At 38.9% G+C, this 27,187-nt stretch overlaps 1 protein-coding gene across 2 annotated transcripts; it reads left to right on the top strand.

Annotated features, from left to right (window-relative positions):
* The first annotated feature begins 23 nt into the window (after positions 1-23).
* LOC306843254 (AP-1 complex subunit gamma-1) lies at positions 24-27,187 on the top strand. 2 transcript variants are annotated; one of them, XM_079374621.1, is made up of 23 exons: positions 24-134; positions 9,955-10,158; positions 10,271-10,395; positions 11,281-11,422; positions 11,523-11,619; positions 12,168-12,244; positions 13,196-13,291; positions 13,928-14,008; positions 14,087-14,185; positions 14,275-14,330; positions 14,565-14,678; positions 16,915-17,055; positions 17,500-17,554; positions 18,118-18,240; positions 18,722-18,811; positions 18,900-19,024; positions 19,138-19,242; positions 19,348-19,489; positions 20,388-20,514; positions 21,139-21,231; positions 21,312-21,472; positions 22,971-23,069; positions 23,434-27,187. In XM_079374621.1, exons 2-23 carry the CDS (start codon positions 9,958-9,960, stop codon positions 23,533-23,535), a joined length of 2,451 nt encoding a protein of 816 aa, XP_079230747.1. In that variant the 5' UTR covers positions 24-134; positions 9,955-9,957; the 3' UTR covers positions 23,536-27,187. The 2 variants fall into 2 exon arrangements, with proteins under 2 accessions (XP_079230747.1, XP_079230748.1); XM_079374622.1 differs by lacking the exon at positions 24-134 and adding an exon at positions 421-559.

Genomic DNA, 27,187 nt, shown 5'->3' with positions numbered 1-27,187 from the left:
GACCATCGGTCATGTATCCTTCCGCCTGCGGTAGAAGTGCTGAGGCTGGGGCCGCCGCCATTTTGAATGTCTGGTCCGTTCCTCCTTCCGTCGATTGAGAAGATTGCACTTGTTTTCTGGTATCATAACGGCTGGTGAGTGGGAGCTCGTTTTAACCGACTAAACGACTTCGTATGTGACCGTTGAGCTCGGCGCTGTCAAGCCGCTCGGTTTTATTCGCGTTTGCTCGGGTTGACTCTGGGCTGCATAGGAAGTGGAGCGCTCAGGCTAATGCTAATGCTAAAGCCTGTGCACCGGGACGCTGTCATAATCTGGGGCTCTCTAACGGTCGCTAAACTATCACTCGAGCTGTACTTCCACGGGCGGCCTAACACAACCGGCCGTGAAATCCCAAGTAGGCTGTAGTTTATGAACGTTTCGGTGGGTTTAAAGTAGAGGTGTGTGTTTAATCCTCCGTCAAATCGACGCTGGATTTGAGGCCCGACTAACGTTAGACTCCAGTCAGTTAGCAACGGACACGCAGCACTTCATTCACCGACATCACGGAGGAATAACAGAGGTATTTATTGTAATTTAAACGAGTATTAACACTCATGAAGAGAACTGGAATGCACCTCATCTTAACGTCCCCCAATCTCACTGTTTATCATTTAGCTTAGCATTAATGGCTTGACGTTATAGCGCAAGGGGATGGGTCCAGAAACATCAAAACCTTCAACAATCTCTCTTGATGTCACGGAATAAACAGTCCAGGTGTTTTTTGAGGAAATGTAGTAGTGGTAAAGGTTCAGAATGCGAGGTGTTGTGTGTTTTAGGCTTGTTTATTCACCAGGTGTTTTCGAGGGAGATGTTAAATCATTCTTGTTGTTGAACTCTATATATTAATGCTGGCTAAAGTATTTACACCCGTTGGTTTGTGGTGAACATGAAAGGCGAGTTGGCATCTCTTCCTTGTGTTTGTGGAGTAAGGTTACATAAATAAAGGAAGTGGCGCTGTTAACGTGTCCCGGCTGTACTTTGCATGATTCCTGGCTTAGATTTGCATTCTCTGTCCACTCCAAGAGTTTATTTATTGTTTTAAAGCTGCAGCTAACAATCTTTTTTCAATCAATAATTTCGTCTAACAATTTCTTACAATTGATATATGTGACCCTGGAGCACAAAAGCAGTCTTAAGTAGCACAGGCTATATTTGTAGCAATAGCTAAAAATACATTGTATGGGTCAAAATGATCCATTTTTATTGTATGCCAAAAATCATTAGGATATTACGTAAAGATCATGTTCCATTAAGATATTTTGTAAATTTCCTGCTGTAAATATATTAAAACTTAATTTTTGATTAGTAATATGCATTGCTAAGACAACTTTAAAGGCGATTTTTCTCAATATTTAGATTTTTTTGCACCCTCAGATGCCAGATTTTGAAATAGTTGTATCTCGGCCAAATATTGTCCGATCCTAACCAAAGATGATGTCTATAACACCAGGAAGTTTTGCCACTCCTGACAACGTTAAACTTTTCTCTTTTTTTTTTCCCCTGCTGCTTTTATCTTCTTCACTTTATTGTACACCTTTATGCAGAGCAGCACTAATTACTGGGGCGGTCCTCCAATATCGATATATTACTAGTATTGAGCATTATTTGTTAGTGCTTTATTACTTAACTATTAAGTGATGCACTGAAATTTCAGGAAATGAAGATATTCAGCCAGAACAGTTTTCAGTTTCAGCTGAAATGGTTTTGGAGGTCAGAAATCATTGTCTGAAACGGTTAGCACTTCTCTAATGATGTTTTGACTGTGTCATCATCTATTTCGTGCACACAATGTAGATGAGCTACAACAGGTAAACATCAGCAGTGTGGATGCACTTCACAGTGACCAAATATTATGCTAGAGTAGCAATATGTAAAATTTGTTTGGCTGAAATATCGTGAGAGAACTGGTTCACTACGACCGAGAACACGACACACTGAACAGCATACAGTGTTTCTCAAACAGAATTACCAAGACTTTATTTTTGGATTAGTTTTTTTTTTTTACTACTAGTAAACATTAATTTTCACTAATGCTTATTAGATTAATCCTTACTGTGAGTAATAAGGCAATACGTTTTAGTTATATGCAAGTAGTGAGCATTTAAAATGCCTAGGCATAGGCCTATATCCTGTCTTCTGATCTCATTTGATGAGATGTTTTCTATTTAGTTTATACCATTACTTGATGAAACTTGTTCTCCACGTCATCTCCTTGAGGAGGTTGTCTTTTTTTTTCTTTTATAGTTGCCAAGCACAGCTTCCATGTAATCAGACGTGACTCTCTGGAGGCAGGTGTGAGAGAAATCTTCACTATGTGTCAACACTGAGATCATATTTTCTTTCAATAACTGAATGTAACACCCTCGGGCCCACAGTTTAAATTTAGAAAAACTGTTTAGTTTTCCATTATCGTAACCTGGCACAATATTAGTGCTTATTTTCATACACCTTTAGTGATTTGATTATCGTGTTACTGTCCCAGATATGGTAAAATATTATTGGACAACAGCCACTTTTGTGGTTTTAGTCCATTCTTGTGTTATTTAGCTAAAAAGATTCAATTGTAGAGTCAGATTGCATCAGCAAACTCTTCTTTTAAACTGTCTATAAAACAGAATAGCTTCCCCAGTGCAACAGATCTCCTTACATCACCTGTTTACCAGAGTCTCCCCAAAGTTTGCAGTTATATGCCTTTGGCAGGAGACCTGCAGTGCAACAATGCTCTTATTATCTGGGAATGAGAGGTATGGTCACATAAAGCTGACCTTGGAGAAAGTATTCTTTTTAAACTATAAAGCTACCCCACCTAAGGTCACCTTAGTCCCTCTATTGTATCTCTTCTGTCTTCTAAGCAGTGAGCTATAAGTTGAAGAGTGTGTGTATGAAAAGCAGTCCAGCTTCTTTCTGAACGTTGTAGTTGAATAGCATGCTAGGTGTGTGTAGTCATGCTTTCTTAATGTCATAAAGGGGAGTTCCTCATTCATTCATTCATTCATCTGTAAAGGTTATGGCAGTACTGGTGTCTCAATATTGGATGCTGAATCACAAGCTGTCATGAAGCTGATGATCTGCTTATACACGGCCATGATTCACAGTAGTTGGATGCCAGCTCGTTGGATGTGGAAAATCCATCTTGTGTTTCTCTGTCTTGAACGCAGACTGCCATTACATTTTAAAACCAGGGAGAGTAGCTCAGTGGTAGGAGCCGTACCGGGAATAGGAAGCACTTTCTTGTCTCGCACTTATTCCCTTGATTGAGCCGTCTAAACAGCATCATATCCAGGAGTAGGCCTAAATTTAATCTTCTCTGTGCTTTGCAAACTACGTATAGAGGAGAGTAGGGCTTGTGGGAGAATAAATACAGCCAATTCAATGTAGATCTATCATAGTTCTGCAATGCCAGGCAGGCATATTTTGATAAGAGTCCCACTCTTAAACTTTCGGATGGGTTGTTCTGATACATTTCTTAATAGCTTTACAGTACCCTTTTTTTTTTTTATCCAAAGCAGCACTAATTATTTGGGAAGTCCACCAGGAACGGTATGTCCTTGTAGTGTTTTCTGAGTATCTCTGTAGTTGTGATTTCGTACTGCGGTATCAATCTGCTGCATTGCCTTAAAGTGTTAGTGCACCCAAAATGAAAGAAATGCAGTCATTTACTCACCCTCATGTTGTTTCAAGTCTGTTTGCATTTTGTCTGTGAGAAATAAGAGATTTTGAAGGTTTTGGACCAAATTGACTTTCATTGTGTTGACAGAAAATAATTAGATGTTTTCCAAAATATCATATTTTGTGCTCCACATCTATACAGGTTTGAAACTACATGAGGGCAAGCCATTTTTTTAGGTGTTGTTTTTGGGTGACCTACAGCTTGATTAATCATCTTGACTGTGTCAAATCACTACTTGTGTTTTACAATGGGTAGTTCTGGTCCAGGTTTCTTGTTGGTAAATGCAACGTACCAGCAGAACGACACCCTTTAGCTGTGACTTTTTTAACAGTATAGCAAACCTGTTCAATGGACTTTGCTTGCATAATTTAATTAATGTCTTACAAAATCATAAATCGATTTTAATAGATTGTTTTGTTTTTTTATTTGGCTAAGCAAATGATGTACCAATAATTACGCAACAATTTTTGCATTCCTTTTTGATTGTGATTTGTATGCAGGCTGCCTTTGCAGCTTAAGTTAAGCCAGGGCTGCTAATTGCCCTTAGCCTGCATGGAGAGGTTTTCTAATGCTAACATAGTGCCAAGTAAGCTGAAGAGGCACTTAGAAATGAAGTATCCTTTCCTCAAAGAAAGAAGACTTGGCTTTCATCAAACTGGCAGAAGACCAAGAACTGTGTGAAGGCATCTGACACGATACAAGAGGCTAGTTACTTATTGCTGGAGACGCTGGTTTGATTGTCATTTTGTGCGTGTCAAAAAAAAAAAAAAAAAGTCGTTCTGAGCCTTTTTGGGATTATTTGCTTCCCACATTTATACAATTTTGTGACTAATATCTCATTTAATACATGGTTGTCAGTGCTCATTTTAACAGACTCAAAGTTCTTTGTCAAGTCACATTTATTTATATAGCGCTTTTAACAATACAGATTGTGTCAGCACTTAACAGTATCAAATTGGAGGATAGAGTGTCAGTAATGTATAAAAATAAGATTAAACACTCAATTTTCAGTTAAGGGATTTCATTATTGAATTCAGAGATGACATTGTCTAGCCAGATTAGTTTAAATAGTATCTGCGAAATCGAATTGACTGAAATTTTGTCAGCAAATTACATTAACTTCTCAAGCCCTAATTTCTAATGCTAATATGCATGCAGATTTTATGACCTCATATTAATTGAGACAATATTTGTACTTTTGAAGAAGAAACAAAAATCTCCACACAAAAGTGTCAGTCAGAATTAACTAGTGAAGACAAAGGTGTTTAAAAATGGGGAAAATGTATGTATCAAAAGACCCAAAGATATACTTTAGGTTCATATAATTTTTAAACAACAATATCGATGTTAAAAGTCCATGGAATATGCCAATTTATTATAGTTTTTGTCATTCTGTTGTATTTTATAGAGTCTGTACTATTATTTATTTTACAAACTGGTTTTGGAGTCATAACAGTACAGAGTAATATTAATGATAGCAAAAATATAATTTTAGCTGTCCTTTCTTTGAATTCCTCTTTTTAAAACCATGAGAATGAAAATGTGTATTTCTCAATACTGTGAAATTGAGAAAAAGGCAACTGCATGTTTTATACCATGGAATAACACTTTGCTTTTATCACTACATGCTTAATTGGACAATGACATTGCATATTTGTCATTAAACACTCTTCTTTGCACTATCCATCCATTTGTGACCATAACTTTTGTTGTTCTGCTGGGAGATGCTGAGAATGTCTTTGTTTAGCAAGTAATTACTGCAGTTCCTTTCTGGTTCGAGCAGCTTAATTAGGTGCTGCATGCTAACAGATTTAAAGTGCGGGTCTCCTCTGTGATGGAGAGCCAAAAGCAGCTCTCATCTCTGCATGGAGCAAGGGAGGAATATTAACTTTGTGTTGCGTCTTGGCTCTGTATGCATGTGTGTGTGAGATGGATCTCCTGGTGTGATTAATGTGTGTTCTCAGAACAGTAAACCACTTGTAGTGCTCCGTCTTTACAGTGCCACTGATTACTTGCTTTTGCAACTTACATTTAATTACAAGGTGACCTCCCACTATCCATACACTCCATCACCTCATTGTGACGAGCTGCTCTTAGTGTGGGGTGAAAGTACTGTACTGTTTGAACTTGAATGCCATGTCCATTCAACCTCAGTCTACAGGATGAGTCACTTCCTGTTCAGTCTGTTTATATGCTCTACGTTCATATATTTAACTGCTCTTTTTGCCACAAAGCTGTCCCTGCACATCCTACGACACCTTCCTACAATAATCCAGAGAGGGTTTTTGATAGATGAGCCTTCTCTTTCTATTAGCAGCCCCATTTCACTCCTTCCATGCCAATAACAATCTAATTCTCACTGTTTATGAGCTGAAGATCAGTTTTCTCCTGTGTGGCAGATGTTAGTTTGACCTCTACTTTCTGTGCTCTCTTTACCGGTATATCTGCATCGTTATTTGCCTTCATTTCGGATGCTAATATATGTTTATTGGGTTTCTCTCTTTATTAGATGTCAGGTATAATTTTTGGAAAGCAAAAGATAACCAAATTAACTAAAGTATCTTGAAACTTTACTGCACAATGTCCCTCCTACTGTGAAGCCAAAGTTTCTTTCAAGTGCCCTTTTCCATTTTGGTTGCTCCAGATGTTTGTGTTGGAACTGGATTGAAGAAATAGGTAGAAATGGGCTCACGCAGCTGCCTGCAGTCATGTAATCTTACCACTTTGTATGTGCTCACTTTTAATTTTTAATCAGCCTCCAGCGGATTGAAACCTGATTCTGTTGAAGGAATGGAATTTCACAGGTGATTCCACCTGCTTGTGTCACATTGGCTGATAGAGCTGATTATGGCCATACTCTGATGTCTGCCTTTTCCAGACTGACTGTCCCCATAGAAAAGATCCCACATGTGCTAGTCAATTATGAGATGCTCGGCGTCCTTTGAGTTTCTTAGAGCTCTGCAGAACGACTGATCAAGAGAGCGCTTCGGGGTGTTGTGCTTAATTCATCTCACAGAGCAAGAAAGATTTCCCTATTTACATTATTAATATGGCAACGCTTCATTTAGATTTGACAACTGGTTGATGTTATGGACTGTAAAAGCTAACTTATTACTTAATGTCATGAGAAAAGCATGCTTTATATTAGGGCTGGGCGATAAAACGATAATGATATGTATCGCGATAGACACGTGAACGATATCAATAAAAAATGTGTTCGATAAAACGTTCGATATTTTTTATTCTTCGTCGGAAGAAAACGAAGGTTGCGAAGCAAGTTTGGTTGCATTAACAAAGGCACTCGCTCTCTGGTAACCTAGCAACGTAGGGAGTGACACGCTAACAGCCAATCATGTAACAGTATCAAGTTTGGTTGCGCCGCGCCATATCATTGTCTCGTGTCTAAGTGCGCACGTGCGGCTGAGAGTGCACGTCTGCAGCCAGACCCTATTGGCTGGTCTGCTGGATTCCTCTTCATAAGCAGAAAATGAGTGCCGCAGCGACCGAGGAAATTGTAAATAAAAGAGAAAGTCAGCTCGCCAGTATGGCAGTTCAAATGTCGTCTGCAAATTATGCAAGACCGTCGTCCCCGCCAAGACTGGTAATACCACGAACTTGATGTAACGTTACCACCTTAAAAAAATATCAATCATTATCGACATCGACCGATATGAAACACTGATATCGTGATACAGTTTTCAGCCATATCGCCCAGCCCTACTTTATATAAACAGATATCGTTCATTAAGCTTGATGTCTAAAAAGGTCTGAAAAGATTTTCCTTGTTTTTTTTATTGAATGGGGGTTGTAAACTGCATATTTTAAAAATCAACTAGTGTGTTGCTTGAATGGCTAGTCAACTAGTTGGCCTTAAGGACAGCCTGTATAATTAGGCAGGTTTAAGATTCATCTGTCCCTATGTGGATGCATTTCTTTGTGAGCATTTATATAAGACCAGCTGAATCCAGTGAGCTATAGATGCATTTTTAAAATTATGCTGTTAATTGGAAAAAAATTTGTAATGAGATGGTCCCAAAAAAAGTCTGAGATGCAACACAATGGAAGTTGGTCTGAAAGAATATGGATGTAGATGTGGTGCTTTTAAAGAGGATTTAAAGGTGCAAAGGGGGTTTAGTGTGAAAACTGTATTGCATCCTGTCAACGTCTTAAACATACATTATACATTAATATCCCGGGTTTTTCATGCATCGAAATTCTTTTGGTGGCCGCCAAAATGACTTTGTCCTGCCAAAGCCTTATTTGATCAATGTAATTAATGAGTGATGTAAATGACTGCTGCACTTGTGATAGTGTGCACGCGAACTGAGGGAGAGAGAGAGCAGAGAGCCCCTCAATGCACACTCTCTCTGTTTAACTGTCTTACCTCTCCCTCCCTTAAAATCAACTGACTTGACGGTAAAAGGTCGGAAGACCGAATCCATGTTTCATGTGGTGACAAAAACATGTCTGCTTATCTTGTCTGACTTTCAGCACAGGCAACTAACCCAAAACACACTTTCAATAAAAAAAGCATTTTCCGTGTTGAGACAAATCCTTTGCGATGCCCTAACAACTGGGATTAGCACAACACATTAACGTCTGCTAATGTCTGATTCATGACATGACTTATTTTAACGAATGGTTAAAACAACTGATCTGTCACCTGTCACAACACTCACCTCACAAGACGTCACTGTCTGAATCGGTGAATAACAATAACAAATCATTTGCTCAGAACACCTCAGATATGAGATCATAAGTGTGATTTAGCCTTAATAAGATTTGACCTTAATAATAATAATAATAATAAAAGATTTAGCCTTAATAATCCAGTCATTTCTGGTTATTTATATGACAATGTGTAGTAAATTACCTAATTTTATTCAGATGTATGGTAGAAAATTAGACTATTAGTTAAAATAAAAAGCAAAAATCATAAACTGTTTCTTTTTTACATTTATTGTAGTTGTGGTCAGTATTGGGCTTGCAGATCACGTGGGTAGGGTACTTTACTGTGTGTGGATGACTATCAGCCACCACCGAAGACCTTTTTTGACCCAGGAAAAACACTGATATCATATTAAAGGTCCTATATTGTCAAAACTGATTTTTTTTCATGATAATAGAGGTCTAGGGGCTATGTAACTACCATATAAGTTTCAAAACAGTCAATCCACAGTAAAATGCACACAGCCTGCATAAAGTAGCTGTGCCTTTTCACGAGCCCTTGTGACTTCCCTAAAATGTCATGTCCGAACTACTCAGTCACCTTATTGATATGAGATGCAAGAAATCTTGAGACGCACCCATAACAACAAAAGACAGTACTTTATTGAACCTTTTCTGATAAGAAGCGTGTGTTGCAAACGCGAGCATTTTTGATGATCGTTTCTGTCCAGTCCACTCGGTTTATCACGTTTAACCACAGCTGTCGTTTTTTTTGTCTGGCAGTGGCAGCAGGTATGCGATCAAATTTCTAATTTGAGGCTTTATTATGGCGATTCTGGCACCCAACATCATAACAAGATGATATTTTAAGCTCCTTATGTATCCGAATCTGCTCTGGTTTGAATGGGCTGCCTCCAGTTTTCCCTTTTTGCTTCCAGCTAAAGTTACCTGTGGTTGGCCTGGCCGTGCGTCACTCAGAAAACAAAGGACAATCAGAAGAGAGGCTCATGAATAATAATTAGACAGGCCAAAATCAACCTGTTCATAGCAGAGCTCCAGAAAGAAGAGTTGTAAAAATATATTGAGATGGTGTTTGGTACTTATACCACAAATATATATTCTTAAGGACATTAAAACCTAAAATAAAACTCCAGAAAGGTGTACAATATGGGACCTTATATATATATATATATATATATATATATATATATATATATATATATATATAAAACACGACAACAGCCCAGTCAGCGCATGTCATTAAGTCTACATGTTCTGCGTATATCTGTGTGAATGAGTGGCGTAGTTTTGTCTACTTCACGAACTCTTGTGTTTTCAGCGTCTGAGGACATTAACACATGAACTTCATCTCCAGAGCTGCTTTGACAGTCACTTCACAAGTTTTTCACAGGTTCATTTGAGAAAAACTGCCACTTAAAACTGTGAATTTGTTTCATGTTCACTTGATCTCATGTTGCTCTGGCAAATGCAAGCATTGTATAAATCATCATTTGTCTTGGCAGATATATTGGCACTGCTGTGACACTCCACTGGCTGACACTGTGCTTTCATTACAGAGGATGCCAGCTCCGATCAGACTGCGGGAGCTGATCCGGACAATCCGGACGGCTCGAACCCAGGCCGAGGAGCGAGAGATGATCCAGAAAGAGTGTGCTGCCATTAGGTCATCCTTTAGAGAAGAGGACAACACATACCGCTGTAGAAATGTGGCTAAGCTGCTTTATATGCACATGTTGGGCTACCCGGCACACTTTGGCCAGGTGAGAAAACAGTATTTCAGAAATTACAGGAATCTTTAAAAGGGCTGCAGGAAGCGCCCACTTTAAACAGACAGAGTTTTGCAGTGTTTGATGGGCAAAATCTAATTTTCAGCTGGAGTGCTTGAAACTGATTGCATCACAGAAATTCACAGACAAACGGATAGGATACCTGGGAGCCATGCTACTTCTGGACGAGAGGCAGGACGTCCATCTCTTAATGACAAACTGCATCAAGAAGTGAGTGAGCTTGTTTCAACACTTCCATGAATCACAGCTGGCTGTGTGATTGGTGGGAGGTTAATGAGACCATTGTAGGTGGAGAGTGTAAAGTGCAGGTTGATGGGGATCTGCTTCCTGAGTGTGATGGCATCTTAAATTGCTCTCTTTCTTTGTTCCATTTACTGTATCTCAAACATTATTTATAAAAAAGACAAAAGGCAAAAAAGCCCCATGTTGTTGTAATTGTCTTTTGATTTTTCTTGAGGACTCAAGAAACTATGACTGAACAGGAAACAATTGTGGTGTCTTGAGCATAGCTTAAATTTGATTGTTTGATGCTCTCAACAACCAGTAATTCACGACAAATTGTGGTCCGAACAAACCATATTTTATGCATTTTAAACAACTTTCATCGCATTCAGTATATACATTTTTATCAGTTTGTGCATTCCCTGGGAAATAAACCCATGGCCTTGGTGTGGCTAGCACCATGCTCTGCTGTTTGAACTACAGGAATGTTGCATGTAATTGCCAGCTCTCATTGAAAATGAATGACTTTGGTTGCTTTGCTGTCAGTTCTTCTTAGATTAATTTGCACTAAAATATAATAGTGTTTGAATGGATGCACAGCCTTTGAAATAAACAAAAGATACAGAAGGCTTCCTCAATTTCTCCATTTTAAAAGTGTATGTATATATATATATATATATATATATATATATATATATATATATATATATATATATATATTATTTTTTTTTTTTTTTTTTTTTTTTTTGTCTTAACTATTGAAATATATTTAATTTTAGCATCATTTTTCCGCTGCATCCCACCAATTGAGAACCATTGTCTTAAATGATTGTATGCATTGCTGTGCATCCTTATCTAATCTTCTCTCTGCAGTGACTTGAACCACAGTACACAGTATGTGCAAGGACTAGCCTTGTGCACCCTGGGCTGCATGGGCTCATCCGAAATGTGCCGTGACTTAGCTGGAGAAGTGGAGAAACTCCTCAAAACGTCAAACTCCTATCTGAGGAAAAAGGTATTTCACACTCCTCCACAGCTGAACGTCGACTTCATGTCCAGTTGGATGTCGAGCTCTGAATGTGTGAATGGTTTTGACATGAGCTCTTCACCCTCAGGCAGCACTGTGTGCGGTTCACGTCATCCGCAAAGTCCCGGAGCTGATGGAGATGTTCCTGCCAGCATCAAAAAACCTGCTCAGCGAGAAAAATCATGGTGAGAGCTGCACTTTTTAACCTTTCCCATAGGTCAAATTGTTTTGTCATTAAATTACGAATAAATAGATGTATCGTTCTTACCAAGCAGAACATTTTCATCGTATATGCCTAAACATATTGGAAAAGTTGATGCATGCTAATTAAAAAATGTAAACTTGGATTATTTGCAATTTCTTGAAGGTTTTTTTCCTAATGTAATGTTCTAAGCAAAACATGTTTTCTTGGAAATATTGTTTCAATTTGTTATGGACCCCCATCATCCTCCATAAACAGAATAAGACAAAATTACAGAAACCTGCATGATATCAAATTAAGCAAAAATGTTAAAATGTGAAGTTGATATTCCCGTGTAAAATTACTCAGTCCCTCGTTAAGCATTAGCAAACTTTAGTTTTTTTTTTTAATATGTTCAGATTTAAGTCAGTCTTTCACATTCAGCAACAACAGGAGAAAATTGTTAATTTTCCTCATGTAAACAAACTTGCTTGTGAGTTATATAATGAAATCTGATAAGGAAATCTGTGTATTTTTCTGTGTTTTCTGCAGGAGTTCTCCACACATCTGTTGTCCTGCTCACTGAAATGTGTGAGCGAAGTCCTGACATGCTCTCTCACTTCAGGAAGGTACGTAGCAAGCGTTAATGCCTTGACCTTCAGCAGTCACCTCTAAAACTGTTTATGCACCACATTAGCCACTCTGAGACAAAAGCACTCTTATCCGCTGCTGATAGCGTTGACATGACTACTGAAATGAGACTGTAGTCCGTACTGAAATCTGGATGCTTGTCCTGGATTTAGCTGCAGGTGTGTTTATCTCACTGGGAGATGAATACAGGTTCTTCCTCTCTTCCCACCCCCAGCCTGATCTACTGTGCCAGCACGCCCACCTCTCATGCTCATAACCGTAGCATTATGTTAAACTATTCTCTGAAAGTGACTTTTTTTCCTATTCCCCCCTAACATCTACTTCATATTTTTTCTGTCATTTGTCTTCGTTACAATTCCTGCATTGTGTTAGAATGAGAAGGTAAGAGGACATTCTGGTTTCATAGCTGGTGCATGCTTAAAGAAAACAAAACAAAGTCTCATCATCATAGTCACTGTAGATGTAGTCCAATTTTTGGTTTTGATGTACTGTTTATTTGGCAATTGTCATTTTAAGTGTGTTCTTTTTGTTTTTATTCAGGATAACGTAGACATCACATACATTTTCACTTGTCCTGCGTTTACCTTTTAGATTAATTTCACTTTCATACGGTCACTATTGGGTTGTGGTTTTTCCAATATGTACATTAAAGTGGGGGCACATATGAAATGGAGACTTTTGCCAAATTAATAAGGATTGTTAATACACATTGAAAAAGTGGTAAACAATTACAATATACACTGACATGATCTCCATGTCTTAATGTATAGTGAAACCATTCTATTGGAAGATGATCAACTCAGGGTGCCTACGTGTATTGACACTTACTGACCCTTTTTATGTGCTGTCCTGTTTTGAAATCTCTACGACCCTGCTGTGAACTTGCTGATAGTCTTTCATTTCTTCTCCCACTGTTTCTTTTTTTCTAGCTGGTTCCACAACTTGTACGAATCCTGAAGAACCTGATCATGTCAGGCTACTCCCCCGAGCACGATGTGTCTGGCATCAGTGACCCTTTCCTGCAGGTAAAGACGCATCATCTCTTGTCAATGTTGGTGAATTTAAAAGTCCCCTAAGTGATGTTGGCTCTCCTGTTTTATTGAATTAGACACACCTCTTTTTTTCTAAAACCGATGCTGCAAAGATAACGTTTATTCCAGTTGTAGTTTTGCAGTGGTAGCAAAATTGCACTCTCCCATGACAAACTCAGAATTGCTCTGCGCTTTACTTAAATGATTCATTTCAACATGCGCTCCACTTCCTGCTTCCCTTATATGTACTGATCTATGAACATGTGAAATGACTGACAGGCAGAAAGTGCCTTTCATTTTTTTTCTTTTGATTGGCTCAACCCCTTTTACCACACTTAGGGTTATTTTAGGACACCATTTTTAATGATATGTCATTCAGTAGAGATTTTCTGAGTGCCATTACATAAAATAAAATCTCTTACAGCACTATTAATGTTGCAGTCGATGTGAATTAAATTTTGTAATGTACCTCATGTCATTTGTTTGGTCAGATGCAAGAAATTGATTTTTAGAGTGGTCCTTAAGTTTGCAATCCATTGTGCCCATATGAGGTGATAAACCTCTTCTTTATACCCTGAAGCAATCTGATGAGCTCCTTTGGGCCACACTGTGTCTCTTGGCATTTTTAAGGTGCGGATATTGAGGCTACTGAGAATTCTGGGAAAGGGTGATGATGATTCTAGTGAAGCTATGAATGACATTCTTGCACAGGTAAGGAGTCTGATTAGATCCTCTTTATAACCACATAACTTTCCTTTGTAACATCTAAAGATTAATTATTTTGAATAGGTTGCAACAAACACAGAGACGAGTAAAAATGTAGGCAATGCTATCCTCTACGAAACGGTTCTTACTATTATGGACATCAAATCAGAGAGTGGACTAAGGGTGAGTGTTACTCAGATTGGCAGTAGTGTGTGAGTGGTTCAAAGGTGTGTGCAGAAAGTGTTTGAAAATGCTGTTGTTTGTTATTACAGGTTTTAGCAATTAACATTCTGGGACGTTTTCTTCTCAACAATGACAAAAACATCAGGTATGTGACTTGACCAGAGTGTGACGTTCATGAAGTGGCCAGCTAGAAAGCAGTTTAATGCTGTTCAGTGATGAAGACCTTGAGTGATCCATCGACTGAGTGTTTCAAATGTTGATCTCATTGTCTCTGACATCAGCTTTACCGTGGACCGAAATGGCTCATTTCATGTGCTGTCCACTCTAGACATGATTGTCAAAATTATAGGGCTTTGACGTTATTACTCTCCCTGATCAGATATGTGGCATTGACATCTCTACTGAAGACTGTGCAGACAGACCACAATGCTGTGCAGAGACATCGAAGCACTATCGTGGACTGCTTGAAAGACCTTGATGTGTCCATTAAAAGGTAAGTTATGTGCAGGCTGTGTATGGATTTATATATCACGTATGGCATAAGAGGATGAGTCCCACTAGCTAGGTTTCCATCCAAAGATGTGAATTTAACTTATGCGCAAAACTGGAATATCGCATAAAACATTTCCATCCAACGAGTCAAAGAGGACAAAATCGTCACTTCCTGATGAACTGGCACTAAATATCTCTAAGAAATCTAGGAGAAGCCACTGAATATTATCATTTTCATATATAATAAATTACTTGTGCCTCAGAGCGAGCAGATGAAACACAATAAATGCGGTCATTGCTTTCAGAGGTGGATGCCTGCTGTTTGGAAATGCAGTCGTGCAAGACAGTAATTATACAGAAATACTTTGACGGACTTTCCTCAGGCATTTCAGAATGACCAAAACAACATATTCAGGTCCTTCTCAAAAAATTAGCATATTGTGATAAAGTTCATTATTTTCTGTAATGTACTGATAAACATTAGACTTTCATATATTTTAGATTCATTACAACACAACTGAAGTAGTTCAAGCCTTTTATTGTTTTAATATTGATGATTTTGGCATACAGCTCATGAAAACCCAAAATTCCTATCTCAAAAAATTAGCATATCATGAAAAGGTTCTCTAAACGAGCTATTAACCTAATCATCTAAATCAACTAATTAACTCTAAACACCTGCAAAAGATTCCTGAGGCTTTTAAAAACTCCCAGCCTGGTTCATTACTCAAAACCGCAATCATGGGTAAGACTGCCGACCAGACTGCTGTCCAGAAGGCCATCATTGACACCCTCAAGCAAGAGGGTAAGACACAGAAAGAAATTTCTGAACGAATAGGCTGTTCCCAGAGTGCTGTATCAAGGCACCTCAGTGGGAAGTCTGTGGGAAGGAAAAAGTGTGGCAGAAAACGCAGCACAACAAGAAGAGGTGACCGGACCCTGAGGAAGATTGTGGAGAAGGACCGATTCCAGACCTTGGGGGACCTGCGGAAGCAGTGGACTGAGTCTGGAGTAGAAACATCCAGAGCCACCGTGTACAGGCGTGTGCAGGAAATGGGCTACAGGTGCCGCATTCCCCAGGTCAAGCCACTTTTGAACCAGAAACAGCGGCAGAAGCGCCTGACCTGGGCTACAGAGAAGCAGCACTGGACTGTTGCTCAGTGGTCCAAAGTACTTTTTTCGGATGAAAGCAAATTTTGCATGTCATTCGGAAATCAAGGTGCCAGAGTCTGGAGGAAGACTGGGGAGAGGGAAATGCCAAAATGCCTGAAGTCCAGTGTCAAGTACCCACAGTCAGTGATGCTGGTGTTGGTCCACTGTGTTTTATCAAGGGCAGGGTCAATGCAGCTAGCTATCAGGAGATTTTGGAGCACTTCATGCTTCCATCTGCTGAAAAGCTTTATGGAGATGAAGATTTCATTTTTCAGCACGACCTGGCACCTGCTCACAGTGCCAAAACCACTGGTAAATGGTTTACTGACCATGGTATTACTGTGCTCAATTGGCCTGCCAACTCTCCTGACCTGAACCCCATAGAGAGTCTGTGGGATATTGTGAAGAGAAAGTTGAGAGACGCAAGACCCAACACTCTGGATGAGCTTAAGGCCGCCATCGAAGCATCCTGGGCCTCCATAACACCTCAGCAGTGCCACAGGCTGATTGCCTCCATGCCACGCCGCATTGAAGCAGTCATTTTTGCAAAAGGATTCCCGACCAAGTATTGAGTGCATAAATGAACATAATGGCCATTCTTTTATTGGTCGGATGAAATATGCTAATTTTTTGAGATAGGAATTTTGGGTTTTCATGAGCTGTATGCCAAAATCATCAATATTAAAACAATAAAAGGCTTGAACTACTTCAGTTGTGTTGTAATAATCTAAAATATATGAAAGTCTAATGTTTATCAGTACATTACAGAAAATAATTAACTTTATCACAATATGCAAATTTTTTGAGAAGGACCTGTAGATGCTGTGAACGAGATTGTTCCGCTGATTAGTCAAGTTATCCCGGCAAAATCACATGATTTTTTTCACTGTGCATGGTGGAATTTATTCGGTTAATGTGTATCCATCGTAGTTTAGGCGCATTTTTTCTTATCGGATAAAGAGTTTATCCTACTCGATTGTGCACAAGTTTTTTTTTATTTTTTTATATATATATGCGATTATTCCAAAATGTGCTTAAAAATAGGTGGATGGAAACATAGCTGATTACGCTTGTCCTTTTCACAGGAGAGCGATGGAGCTGAGCTTTGCCCTGGTTAACGGCAACAACATCCGGGGCATGATGAAAGAGCTTCTGTATTTCCTGGACTCCTGTGACCCTGATTTCAAAGCGGACTGCGCATCGGGAATCTTCCTGGCTGCTGAGAAGTAAGGCTGTTTATTGTGAAATCATGCAAATCATGTTGTGCAGAAATCATGCGAGAAGAAGCACCAGTGATTTCCATATTCACAGCAGTCATGTTGTACGTCCTTGCAGCCTTTTTGAAATCCTGCAGTCCTCTTTTATTAGTTAAAATTGTGTAAAAGCCTAGTGAAGTGAATCCGATCGAATTCAATAAGCAAGCTCTTGAAAAGCTAAAGAGCTGTTTAAGTAGAGCAACTCATGGCTGTGTGATGATAAAATGAGTGATCCATCGTCAGAATCTCATTCTGTTGACACTTTTATATCTGACAGCACTAAAAGGGATTTGGTTAAGAGTGTTTTAAAGCGTTTTACTTCGTTTGATGCTTTTTGCCTTGGTGTGGCTTGGTTTTATATTTTGTAAGCTTTATACTGCTGGTTTGCACATATCTAACACTTGTTTATTTCAGGTATGCACCCTCCAAAAGATGGCACATAGACACCATTATGAGGGTTTTGACAACGGTAAATGTCTTGCTTTCATTGTTTCTCACTAATAATCTGCTTTACTCCTACCATTAAACTAGATCACATTCATGATTGAGTTTATCACGTGATGTAAATTTAAAGTACACTGAGGAATGGACAATGTTTTGTAACGGTTGCTGATGAATTCTTGATATCGAGTATAGAATGTGAAAAATAATCCTATTATCTCTGACTGCATTTCTTAATCTTAGTCTTGGTGAGGTGTGTTTTGAGTTCTGTATGTTATTTAATGTTCCACCAAAATGCTGCTCACGCTAAAGCCAGTGCTTGGCCAGGGATCTGCAGACATCTTTCAGCTTGCATTTCTACTAACTTGAGCCAAATGATGACATAACCTGCCCACAAATAAACTTGAGGACATTTTAACATCCACAATTTATTTCAATATAGATTTGCAGTGTTGCTGTTAGCAGTTTCCTGGTTAAAAGCCAAAGTGTTGTAACAGTGTGTTTTTTTTTTTTTTGGTGGAAATGCACACAACGCACCCTTTTGGTGGCAAAGTGGTTTAAAATGCCCTTCTGATGTACCTGCTTTTGTAGGCAGGGAGTTATGTCCGAGATGACTCTGTGCCCAACCTTATCCAGCTCATCACAAATAGTGTAGAGATGCATGCCTACACTGTACAGAGACTCTACAAAGCCCTCCTGGATGACATCTCTCAGGTTAGAGTCATCTTAACACTGTTTTCTCTTCACTGGACTTTAAACTTGCAAACCCAAAGTTGCAAAACTTGTCATCTGTTAGATTCATACAAGTAATGAATCAGCCCAAACTGAAAACTAGCATGTTGTTGTTCCAAACCCATGTGACAGTTTGGGCTTCGTTCAAATGCAAAAGATGTTTGAAAATATGTTCATGCTGCTCTTTTCCATCCACTGTATGAAAGTAAATGGTATCAGATGCTGATCTCCAATTTGATGATAATGACAGAGAACTGTTGAAAAAAAATCATTCAACTTGTCTACATTCCAAGTCTTCTGAAGTCAAAAATAGCTTTGTGTGAGCAACAGAGTAGAATGTATGCTATATTTGGACCCTGAATGCATCAGACCCCATTTAAAGATTGTTTGGAATGAAATTTGGATGGCTAAATGTTAACAGAATTATGTCTGTGTGAACTAACTCAAACTTCTCTTCCTGTAGCAACCTCTTGTACAGGTGGCATCCTGGTGCATAGGAGAGTATGGAGACCTGTTGGTCTCAGGCCAGTGTGAGGAGGAGGAACCCATTCAGGTAAATGACCTGTATTCCCTTCAAACCAAACACAAACACATTTTTTTTTTTTAAAGGCAGAACAATTGTATCCAATTTCATCTCTCAGGTTTCTGAAGATGAGGTCCTGGATGTTTTAGAAGGTCTCCTCGTTTCTAACTTGTCCGCCCCTGTAACGAGAGGTTATTCCCTGACTGCTATCATGAAGCTGTCCACCCGTTTCAGCAGCCTGAAGTAAGCATGCCTTGCCTGTTCAGAGTCACATGAGGATGTTTTTTCTTGAAATGAGCTTGTGTACCCAAACGGATGAGGCCCTGATCTTTCATTTATTTTCATTTGCTCTACAGTCGAATCAAAAAAGTGGTGTCGATATACGGCAGCAGCATAGATGTGGAGCTACAGCAGAGAGCTGTGGAATATAACGCACTTTTCAAAAAATATGATCACATGAGGTAAAAGCTCACCTACTGTTCCAGACTCGTGTTTGTCACACTTAATTTTAACATTTAATGTTCAGTTTATTATTCTCACCCTCTTTCTTCCTCTTTCCCATGAAGACCTGCATTACTAGAGCGAATGCCTATTATGGAAAAAACAGCCGCTAACGGCCCAGCAGAGATTGTCCAGACCAATGGAGAAACAGAATCAACCATACTGGACACAAAACATCTGCCCAACATCACTCAACCAGCCAGTCAGGTGGGTTTTCTAGAGCATGTTTTCTCAATCCAAACCTGTACACCTTTTAGGAATCTCAATAATCTGACGGTGTATTCAGCCTCTTAAGTATTTCCCTCATAGACATTATGCAAAAAACAGGGTGTCAAAAATACAGTATACATGACACATCATTACTTTGCAAGAAGTACAGTGTGTTCTAAGGATTGTGCTATCATTTAACAAAATACCGATTGATCAGCTGATGTAACGTCTTTCCCAAATACTTCCATAGACAAAAATTCCCCAAGGTTTGAAAGTTGTCACTTGTGAAATTTAAGTCAGTCTATACCTCACAGCCTAATTTTCGTCAATGTTAAACTCTGTATGGCATTTGACCTTAAAATAAGGTCAATTTCATGATGCCGTGGGCGATACAGTGCCGTCAGATTAGAAAAAAATAAAAGGCAGAGGAATATGAGCGGGGCAGCTCAAACGCAAGTAATTTTAGGCACCAAGAACGCCATTCCTCAAGGTTCAATTGTGCTTCTTGAACAATAGCTGAGTAAATTATTTTCATGGTGATTAGCATGTTATGGGTCAGAGAACATGCGGTCAGAAGTCTGTCAGTAGTGTCTGGGAATGCATTTATTCTGCATACCTCATCTAGTCAAATTATGTACTTTTTTTTTAAGCTACAGTTTGGCAATTCGGACACCGTGATAGTTTAGTTCAGTGAGAGCTCTACTAATGAATCTGATCTGATGAGCTGGTCTACTAGGTAAGGGAGATGTACAAAATGTATGGTGCGTTGGAGTCTGTAACAGTTTGATAACCTCTGCTAGAGTAATGAAAAAATCTCTCTGGTATGATTGAGCAGATATTGAACTGTGGTGAAATATTTACTGTATGCTAATGCTCTGTGTTTCCTGTTTTACAGGCAAATGATTTATTAGACCTACTCGGAGGTAATGATGTGGTACCTGTTATCCAAACAACCGTTCCCACAAAGCCTGCATCAGCTGGAGGAGAACTGCTGGATCTGCTGGGAGACCTTTCTCTGACAGGTCAGCCTGCTGCACACCTCTGCTGCTCTGTAGCAAATTCACACCCTGAAATTCCTGTGTCCTCTTGTTTTGAGCACTGACCAATTTTACAGTAGCTAAATTTACGTGCACCTAAAGAACCTGTTTATTGATGGCTCAGTCGGATTGAAAAGCCTTCATGTAAACTCCTCGGTCGTTCTGATTGAGCTTGATCTGAATTAAATTTTGATCAGATGAGAGCTGAAATATTCTGATCAACAGGAAAATACGAAGCATGTGAATCTGACATCAGATTCAGAAGTACCTAGCGCACATGCACTGTGCTATGATGCATTTGTTTACTTATGTTTTACAATTTACGAATGCTGCAATTTTTTTGGGAATACAGGTAATGCACATGCAAACAAATATGTGAATCGTGTTGCAGTGTTTAGGGTTCATATAACAACTTTTAGAATCTGAAATTGGATTAGATTTGTTCCAGTCGCAATCTACTGTTTTAAAATTAGTGAGTTATCCCAAAAATAAAAATACTGTTATTTACTTATCCTCATTCCAATCCAAACCTGAATGACTTCTTTTCACTTGTAATTTAAATTTTTGGGTGAAGCCCTGCTCATAGCATTGTTCCTTCTCCCTCCTTAGGTGGTCCGACCCCCACCCCTGTGCCCATGTCCCAGCCCCCTTTCCTTTTGGACGGTCTCACCTCGCAACCCCTCTTCAATGACATTGCAGCAGGTGAGCTTGCATTAAATTTCATCATAGAGGTTCATGCAAATTAGGACAGTGCAATTATCATATCTGTTTCTGTCTTGCAGTCATTCCGCCAATGACGGCATACAACAAAAATGGTCTGAAAATCGAGTTCACATTTGAGAGGTCCAACCCCAGTCCCAATATTGCAGTTATCACCATCCACGCCACCAACTCCACCGAGGTTGACATGACAGAATTTGTGTTCCAGGCTGCAGTACCAAAGGTTTGTTCTTTCCCCTCTACTAGTACCGTCTACGGAGAACCTTAGTTGGTTAACCTGGCTAATGATTTAAAATGCAATTTTTTTTCCCTCTTTACTGATTATTTAAATACAATGTCCTATATTAGGACTGGTTGACACCTTTTGGTTACATAATCCAGTGCTATTAGAGTACTCCTGCATATGTTTAATAAGAATGTTATGAATAAATGTAGACATGCACATTCTGTTACTGTGGATATGGAGCATAAAGCGTTTAAATGGCATATCCCAGAATGTTTTTCTAGTATAATATATTCTAAAAACCAGAATATTTGTTTAATCAGATTATGCCAATCACAGAGTTGTCACGAGTCCTGATCAAATTTAAGGTCATCAAAAGTCTTAAATATCTAAAATGGTATAATAAAAGTCATTATTAAATTTGGGGATAGAAAAACAGGATTTGTGAGTCTAATTTGATTATTAAACTTCAAAAGGCTATTATTTCATTAAATAAATGTGAGTGCTGCAAGTCAAAAGGCAGCACTGTTATGTTCTAGATTGAAGGTTATAAGAAAGCATTTTTTTTTTTTATCCCCCTCATCTTTTTGAATGAGCAGCTAGAGGCAATAAAGCATAGACATTTCAAAATAAGAGTCCCGGTGTGTTTCAGGCGGATTTATAATTAAAGTCCCACATTATGCATTATTTATGTATTTATATATTTATTTTTTTCTGGGTACTACGGGCATTTTGGTTACCAAAAAATTGCATCTGCCATTTAATTCAGTGGCTTCTCTCTGTGCCGCCCGTCACAGGAAGAAAATGGTTATGACATTAACACAATCATTATATTGATTTTACTAGCATTGGCACAATAATCTTTTTAATTGTCTTTCTTTGAGCACATTATTATTGTATAAGAAAAATCCAGTATTGATCCACCTATTATTCATGTCTTGGCCTATTGGCACATAAATCAATTTTAATACAGATGTCTGTATTGATTAAAACATGTCGTAAGTATTTTAAAATTGCTGTTGCCCTGTTTTGCAGTTCAGTGTGTTTAACAGCCTGTTTAAGTAAAGGGATCTGAGATATCATTTATTTTAAGATTGAATGGGTTTGTCTGGACCGATAGCTTTGTGGTTAGTGTGCCAACACATAGCGCAACTGTGCTCACCCGAGTTTGATTCCTGTCTCTAAAGCCTTTCCCGATCCTGCCCACCCTCTGTCTGCTCTCTACTGTCCTATCAAATAAAGGAAAAAGCCCATAAATATAACTTTAAAAAAAAAGATTGTATGGTTTTGTTCTGTATGGACATACAGTGTTAATTGTATTTGTGCAGATCTTAGGAAGTAACCTTTTTTTATTAACTCTGGAATCAGGTTAATGCATTCACGTGATGCATACACAATCAGAACATGACCAAATTCCTTTTAATATTGGAATATTCATGTGCATGCAAATTATAGCATTTCTGCTCCAGTCGAATGAATCATTTGTTTGTGTTTTTAGACATTCCAGCTGCAGCTTCTGTCCCCCAGCAGTAATGTAGTTCCAGCACTCAACCAGGGAAGTGTCACGCAGGTCATCAGGGTTCTCAACCCACAGAAGGTAAGATGTTACTGTGAGCCCAGGCCACACTCAGCTTCCTATCGCAGTAGATCTTCAGAGATCAGTCCATTCATCCTGAAACACCTTCAGAAGTCTGATGAGTGTTTGAGCCGAGCGAAGCTGAATATAGTTACACTGAAGTTGAAGCCAATGCCAGCCATTATGGATCTTAGTTTAAAATTAGAAGTAAATCGCTGTGATTTTGATGGTTTAAGCTGAAGGCGGCGTCTCACTAGCTGACTCTAAATCAACTCAGTGAAGGGTCTCACATCTACCGTTTTTCCGAAATCTCTCCCTCAGATAGACTTTTTTTCTTGGATTCCGACTATATACTGACTTATATATATCCTGTCTTTTATTACAGCAACAGTTACGAATGCGGGTCAAGCTGACATACACTCACAAAGGCTCTCCTGTACAAGACCTGGCCGAGGTCAACAATTTCCCCCCTCAGTCCTGGCAGTGATTTGCTACCCTTCTCAATCTTAAAGACCCCCAGCAAGGGAACTATGGGAAAGATGTCCCCTCCCCATTCCCAAATGATCCCCCGTGACATCACCACAGATCGCTGCCCTGGGGTTGCATGGGAAGCAGTGGAATCTTCCTGACACAGTCAAGAGTTGATGGTATGAAGACTGATGAGGATGACGATTACAGTGACAATGATGAAGAAAAATCACAAATATCTCAATGCATATCTTTTCATTTGTTTCTTTGCCCGTCTGTCTTTCTCTCCGCTTCGGGGTTAGTGCAAAATGTCCATACTCACACTTAGCGTTGTGCACTCTCACTTAATCTGTCACTGTAATGCACTCCGGCTCACCCTGCCGCCCAGGGCCCATACATGGGGAAACATCACTCGTGGCCACTATACAAAGGAGCTGCTTGTTTGATTTGTCTGTTTTGTTTGATTTTGTCCATGTTTTTAATCTTGTTAATGGGTTTGGTGTATTTTAAGAAAAGTAAAGAAAAAACAACAACAACATACTGAATTAATTGCAAAGTCTGAACATTTGCACCTTAAGTATTTCAGAATCAAGAGGAAAATGGGTTGTGATGGCGCCTTAAATTATTGTCGTACATGGCATTTCTTAATTTTCGTGTAAGGTTGATCTAATGTCCTGTAATAAAGTATACCAGATGAATGCTACGTATACAAGCTATGTTGTGGCTACACCGTATTTCACATGAAACCATAAGGTACACACTTAACAGATCTGTCCAGAAGTGTTTGACCTTCATCACATGTATCATCATGAATAGGCAAGCTCATACCTTGATTCTTGATTTCTTCAGGACAGCGTCTAAATGTCATTGATGATGAAACTGGAACGCCTCTTTTTGAGGTGACGGAGAGAGAGAGAGAGTGTTGCTTGTTACTGTTGGTGCGGATTACATCACCCAATAGTTTTGCATCATCAAAGCCGGACACTTTTCCCCTTAATTTGGCATATAGTTTTGTTTGCCTCTACTCATCACAGATGGTGTGTTCTTGTATTGTTTTTCTAAATCTTAAAATACATTTATATAGATTGAAAATAGCCTACACTAAAGACGTTTGATTTTTAGCGCAGTCCTTAAGGATCGAAATCTATTAAAAATGTAGTTAAGGAGCGTGATCTTGAAATTCAAATTGATTTCTCACTAAATTAACACAACTATAGGCTCGGCAATGTATAATGAGGTTACGGTCAGCGTAGATGCTGTAAATATAGACTATGAATATAAGGCCTTCATGAATGTAGTTATATGCACTGAATGGACTTTTTTCTTTTGTTTGACTTTCTGCAGTGATTTGAAGTACGGAAATATTGCCTGAACTAAAGCAATGTGCCTTTGTCATAACCAGTTAAAAAGAAAACCCTGAGACATGAACAGTTATCAGTATAGGAAGAGCAAGAACGTGATGTCTGAAGAGTAGAGGACCTTTTTGTTTTGTCATTTCATTCGAGTTCTTGTTCAGAGGGCATACTGTCGGCGTGCGTTAGTGTCTCTTCTTGCAGCTTCTGGCAGTTCGCAACATTAACCTGAATATACCTCACATTGTCGTCTTGTTTTGTCTTTGTCGGCTCGGAAGAGCACTATGATTGTTTCATCAAGTCATGGAAATGCTCAGTTTGCGTCCGTACCCTCACGTCGTCTCTCGCTGCTCTTTGTTTCCTTCATCACTTTGCATAACTATATTGGCTATGCCACACTGAAGTCTGGTGACCAAATCAAGAGATGTTCTTTGGGCTTGGGATTTTTTTCTTAGCAATGTTATGTATATGGAGAAAAAAAAGACTTCTCATTTTATTGGCCTCTTTGTCTTTTGTTGGGATTCTTTCAATTTCTTAGCTTTTTCTGTACATACGGAGGGCTTTTAAGATGCATCAGCTGTTCTCTTCATCCCTTTTTAAGATCCTGTTTTCTAAGAGTTCCTTCCAGTACTGCACAGTGTATAATGTTTGAAGCTCTCCCTCAGAAAATAGTCTAATTTAACAACTTACCTGTTTGATTGATTGTTTATTGGAAAGAAAATGTACTATGTGCTGCCTGTATATTGTATATAATTGTAAAACGCATCAAACAGATCAAATCAAATAAAAAAATCCCATTTGAAGACCCATGACGTTCAGTTAGGGGTGTCATGTGCACATGATCTTGAGTTGGCTTTGTTTGGACTAGATGTGCGGTGGATTGCAACTGAAAGAATGAAATGCTGCATATGGACACACATCATTTCTCCTTTCAATTTGATGGCCTAAAACTGTCATTTACTCGCCCTCATGTCACTCCAAACCCATATAAATGACTTTCTTCTGTGCAACGCAAAAGACTATATTTTGAAGAATGTCAACTGTCCAAATCGAGACTAGACTCATTGATTTTCATTATATGGAGACGTTTTTAAGTTTCAACATCATTTGTGTTCCACAGAAGAAATAAAGGTGCTTCATGATGCCATAGAAGAACCTTTTTTGTTTAAATTGTTCCATAAAGAAACCTAAACGTATGAAGAACCTCTGTTTCACAAAAGGTTCTTTGTAGCGAAAGAAGGTTTGACTGAATGGTTCTTCCAAACATGGTTCTTCTATGGCATTGTTTTGAAGAACCTTTTAAGCACCTTTATTTTTAAGAGTGTATCTTCAGACCTCTTTATAGAGACATTGCTACATTGAGGAAAGCTTAAAAACCAAAGTTTATAGTTACAGTTTTCCCAAAAACCATCTCTGCTGATGCTTCCATTCAGTTTAGGCCCATGCATATTCCCAAACGGTGAAGCACTTGGAGTTGAGGCACAACTTCATATAAAATGTTGTTGGGAAAAGCGAAATATACCTGGTGTGAGAACATGCTCTCGTCCCTGAATGTTTCGATGCCTCTTGGGTGAGCTTACATTACATTAACCGACAGCCTGCGGTTGAGAGGTGCGTAATGATAGTAAATGGTACTGCGTGAGAGCCTTTCCAAAATCTGACTTTCTGAATCTGCTGCTTTTTACACTAAGACGTTTACGCGTTGAAGAGGGCGAAACAACCATCTTTCAACTTGCCGAGTCAGCAACAAACAATGATTGTTTTTCAGCCGCATGTGAAAAAAGCAATGTAAATAGTCATTTCTACTCTATGTAAACATCTTGTTAGATTTCTCAAGTCACCACTATTCACTATATCTTGCAATACATGCACAGACCTTTGTACATTTGGAAATATACTGTTGATTCTTCAATTAATCTTCATTAAGAAGCAGATTTCAATCAATCAGGGGGACTGGGTGTAACTGCTTGACCAGGTGGACTTTGTATCACATGCTTGGACGATTGCCTTCTCCATCAGAATCCCTTTGTAATCTGTAAAGGTATCTTTGTTTTTTGAGTGTATCTATACATGTGCCCCCTTCTCAGATGTTTTACACTTGCTATTCAGCACATCTGAACTTGTGCAGGAGGGGAGGACGACCCCATTGAGTCTGACATGCTGAACTGAATCACAGTCCCATGTCCTCGAGGAACGAGTGTTGGACTGAGTTCATGATGATGGATGAAAATGACATGGGATATTTTAGACTTATGCTGTGTATTGTCGTCTTTGGGTTGGAGAAAATGATCAAATGAAATAATAAAACAGTCAAACTTG

Source organism: Barbus barbus (assembly GCF_936440315.1).
Source record: "Barbus barbus genome assembly, chromosome: 2".
Classification (NCBI taxonomy): Eukaryota; Metazoa; Chordata; class Actinopteri; order Cypriniformes; family Cyprinidae; genus Barbus; species Barbus barbus.
Note: the sequence above shows the minus strand (reverse complement) of the source record. Positions and strands in the feature narration are given on the sequence as shown.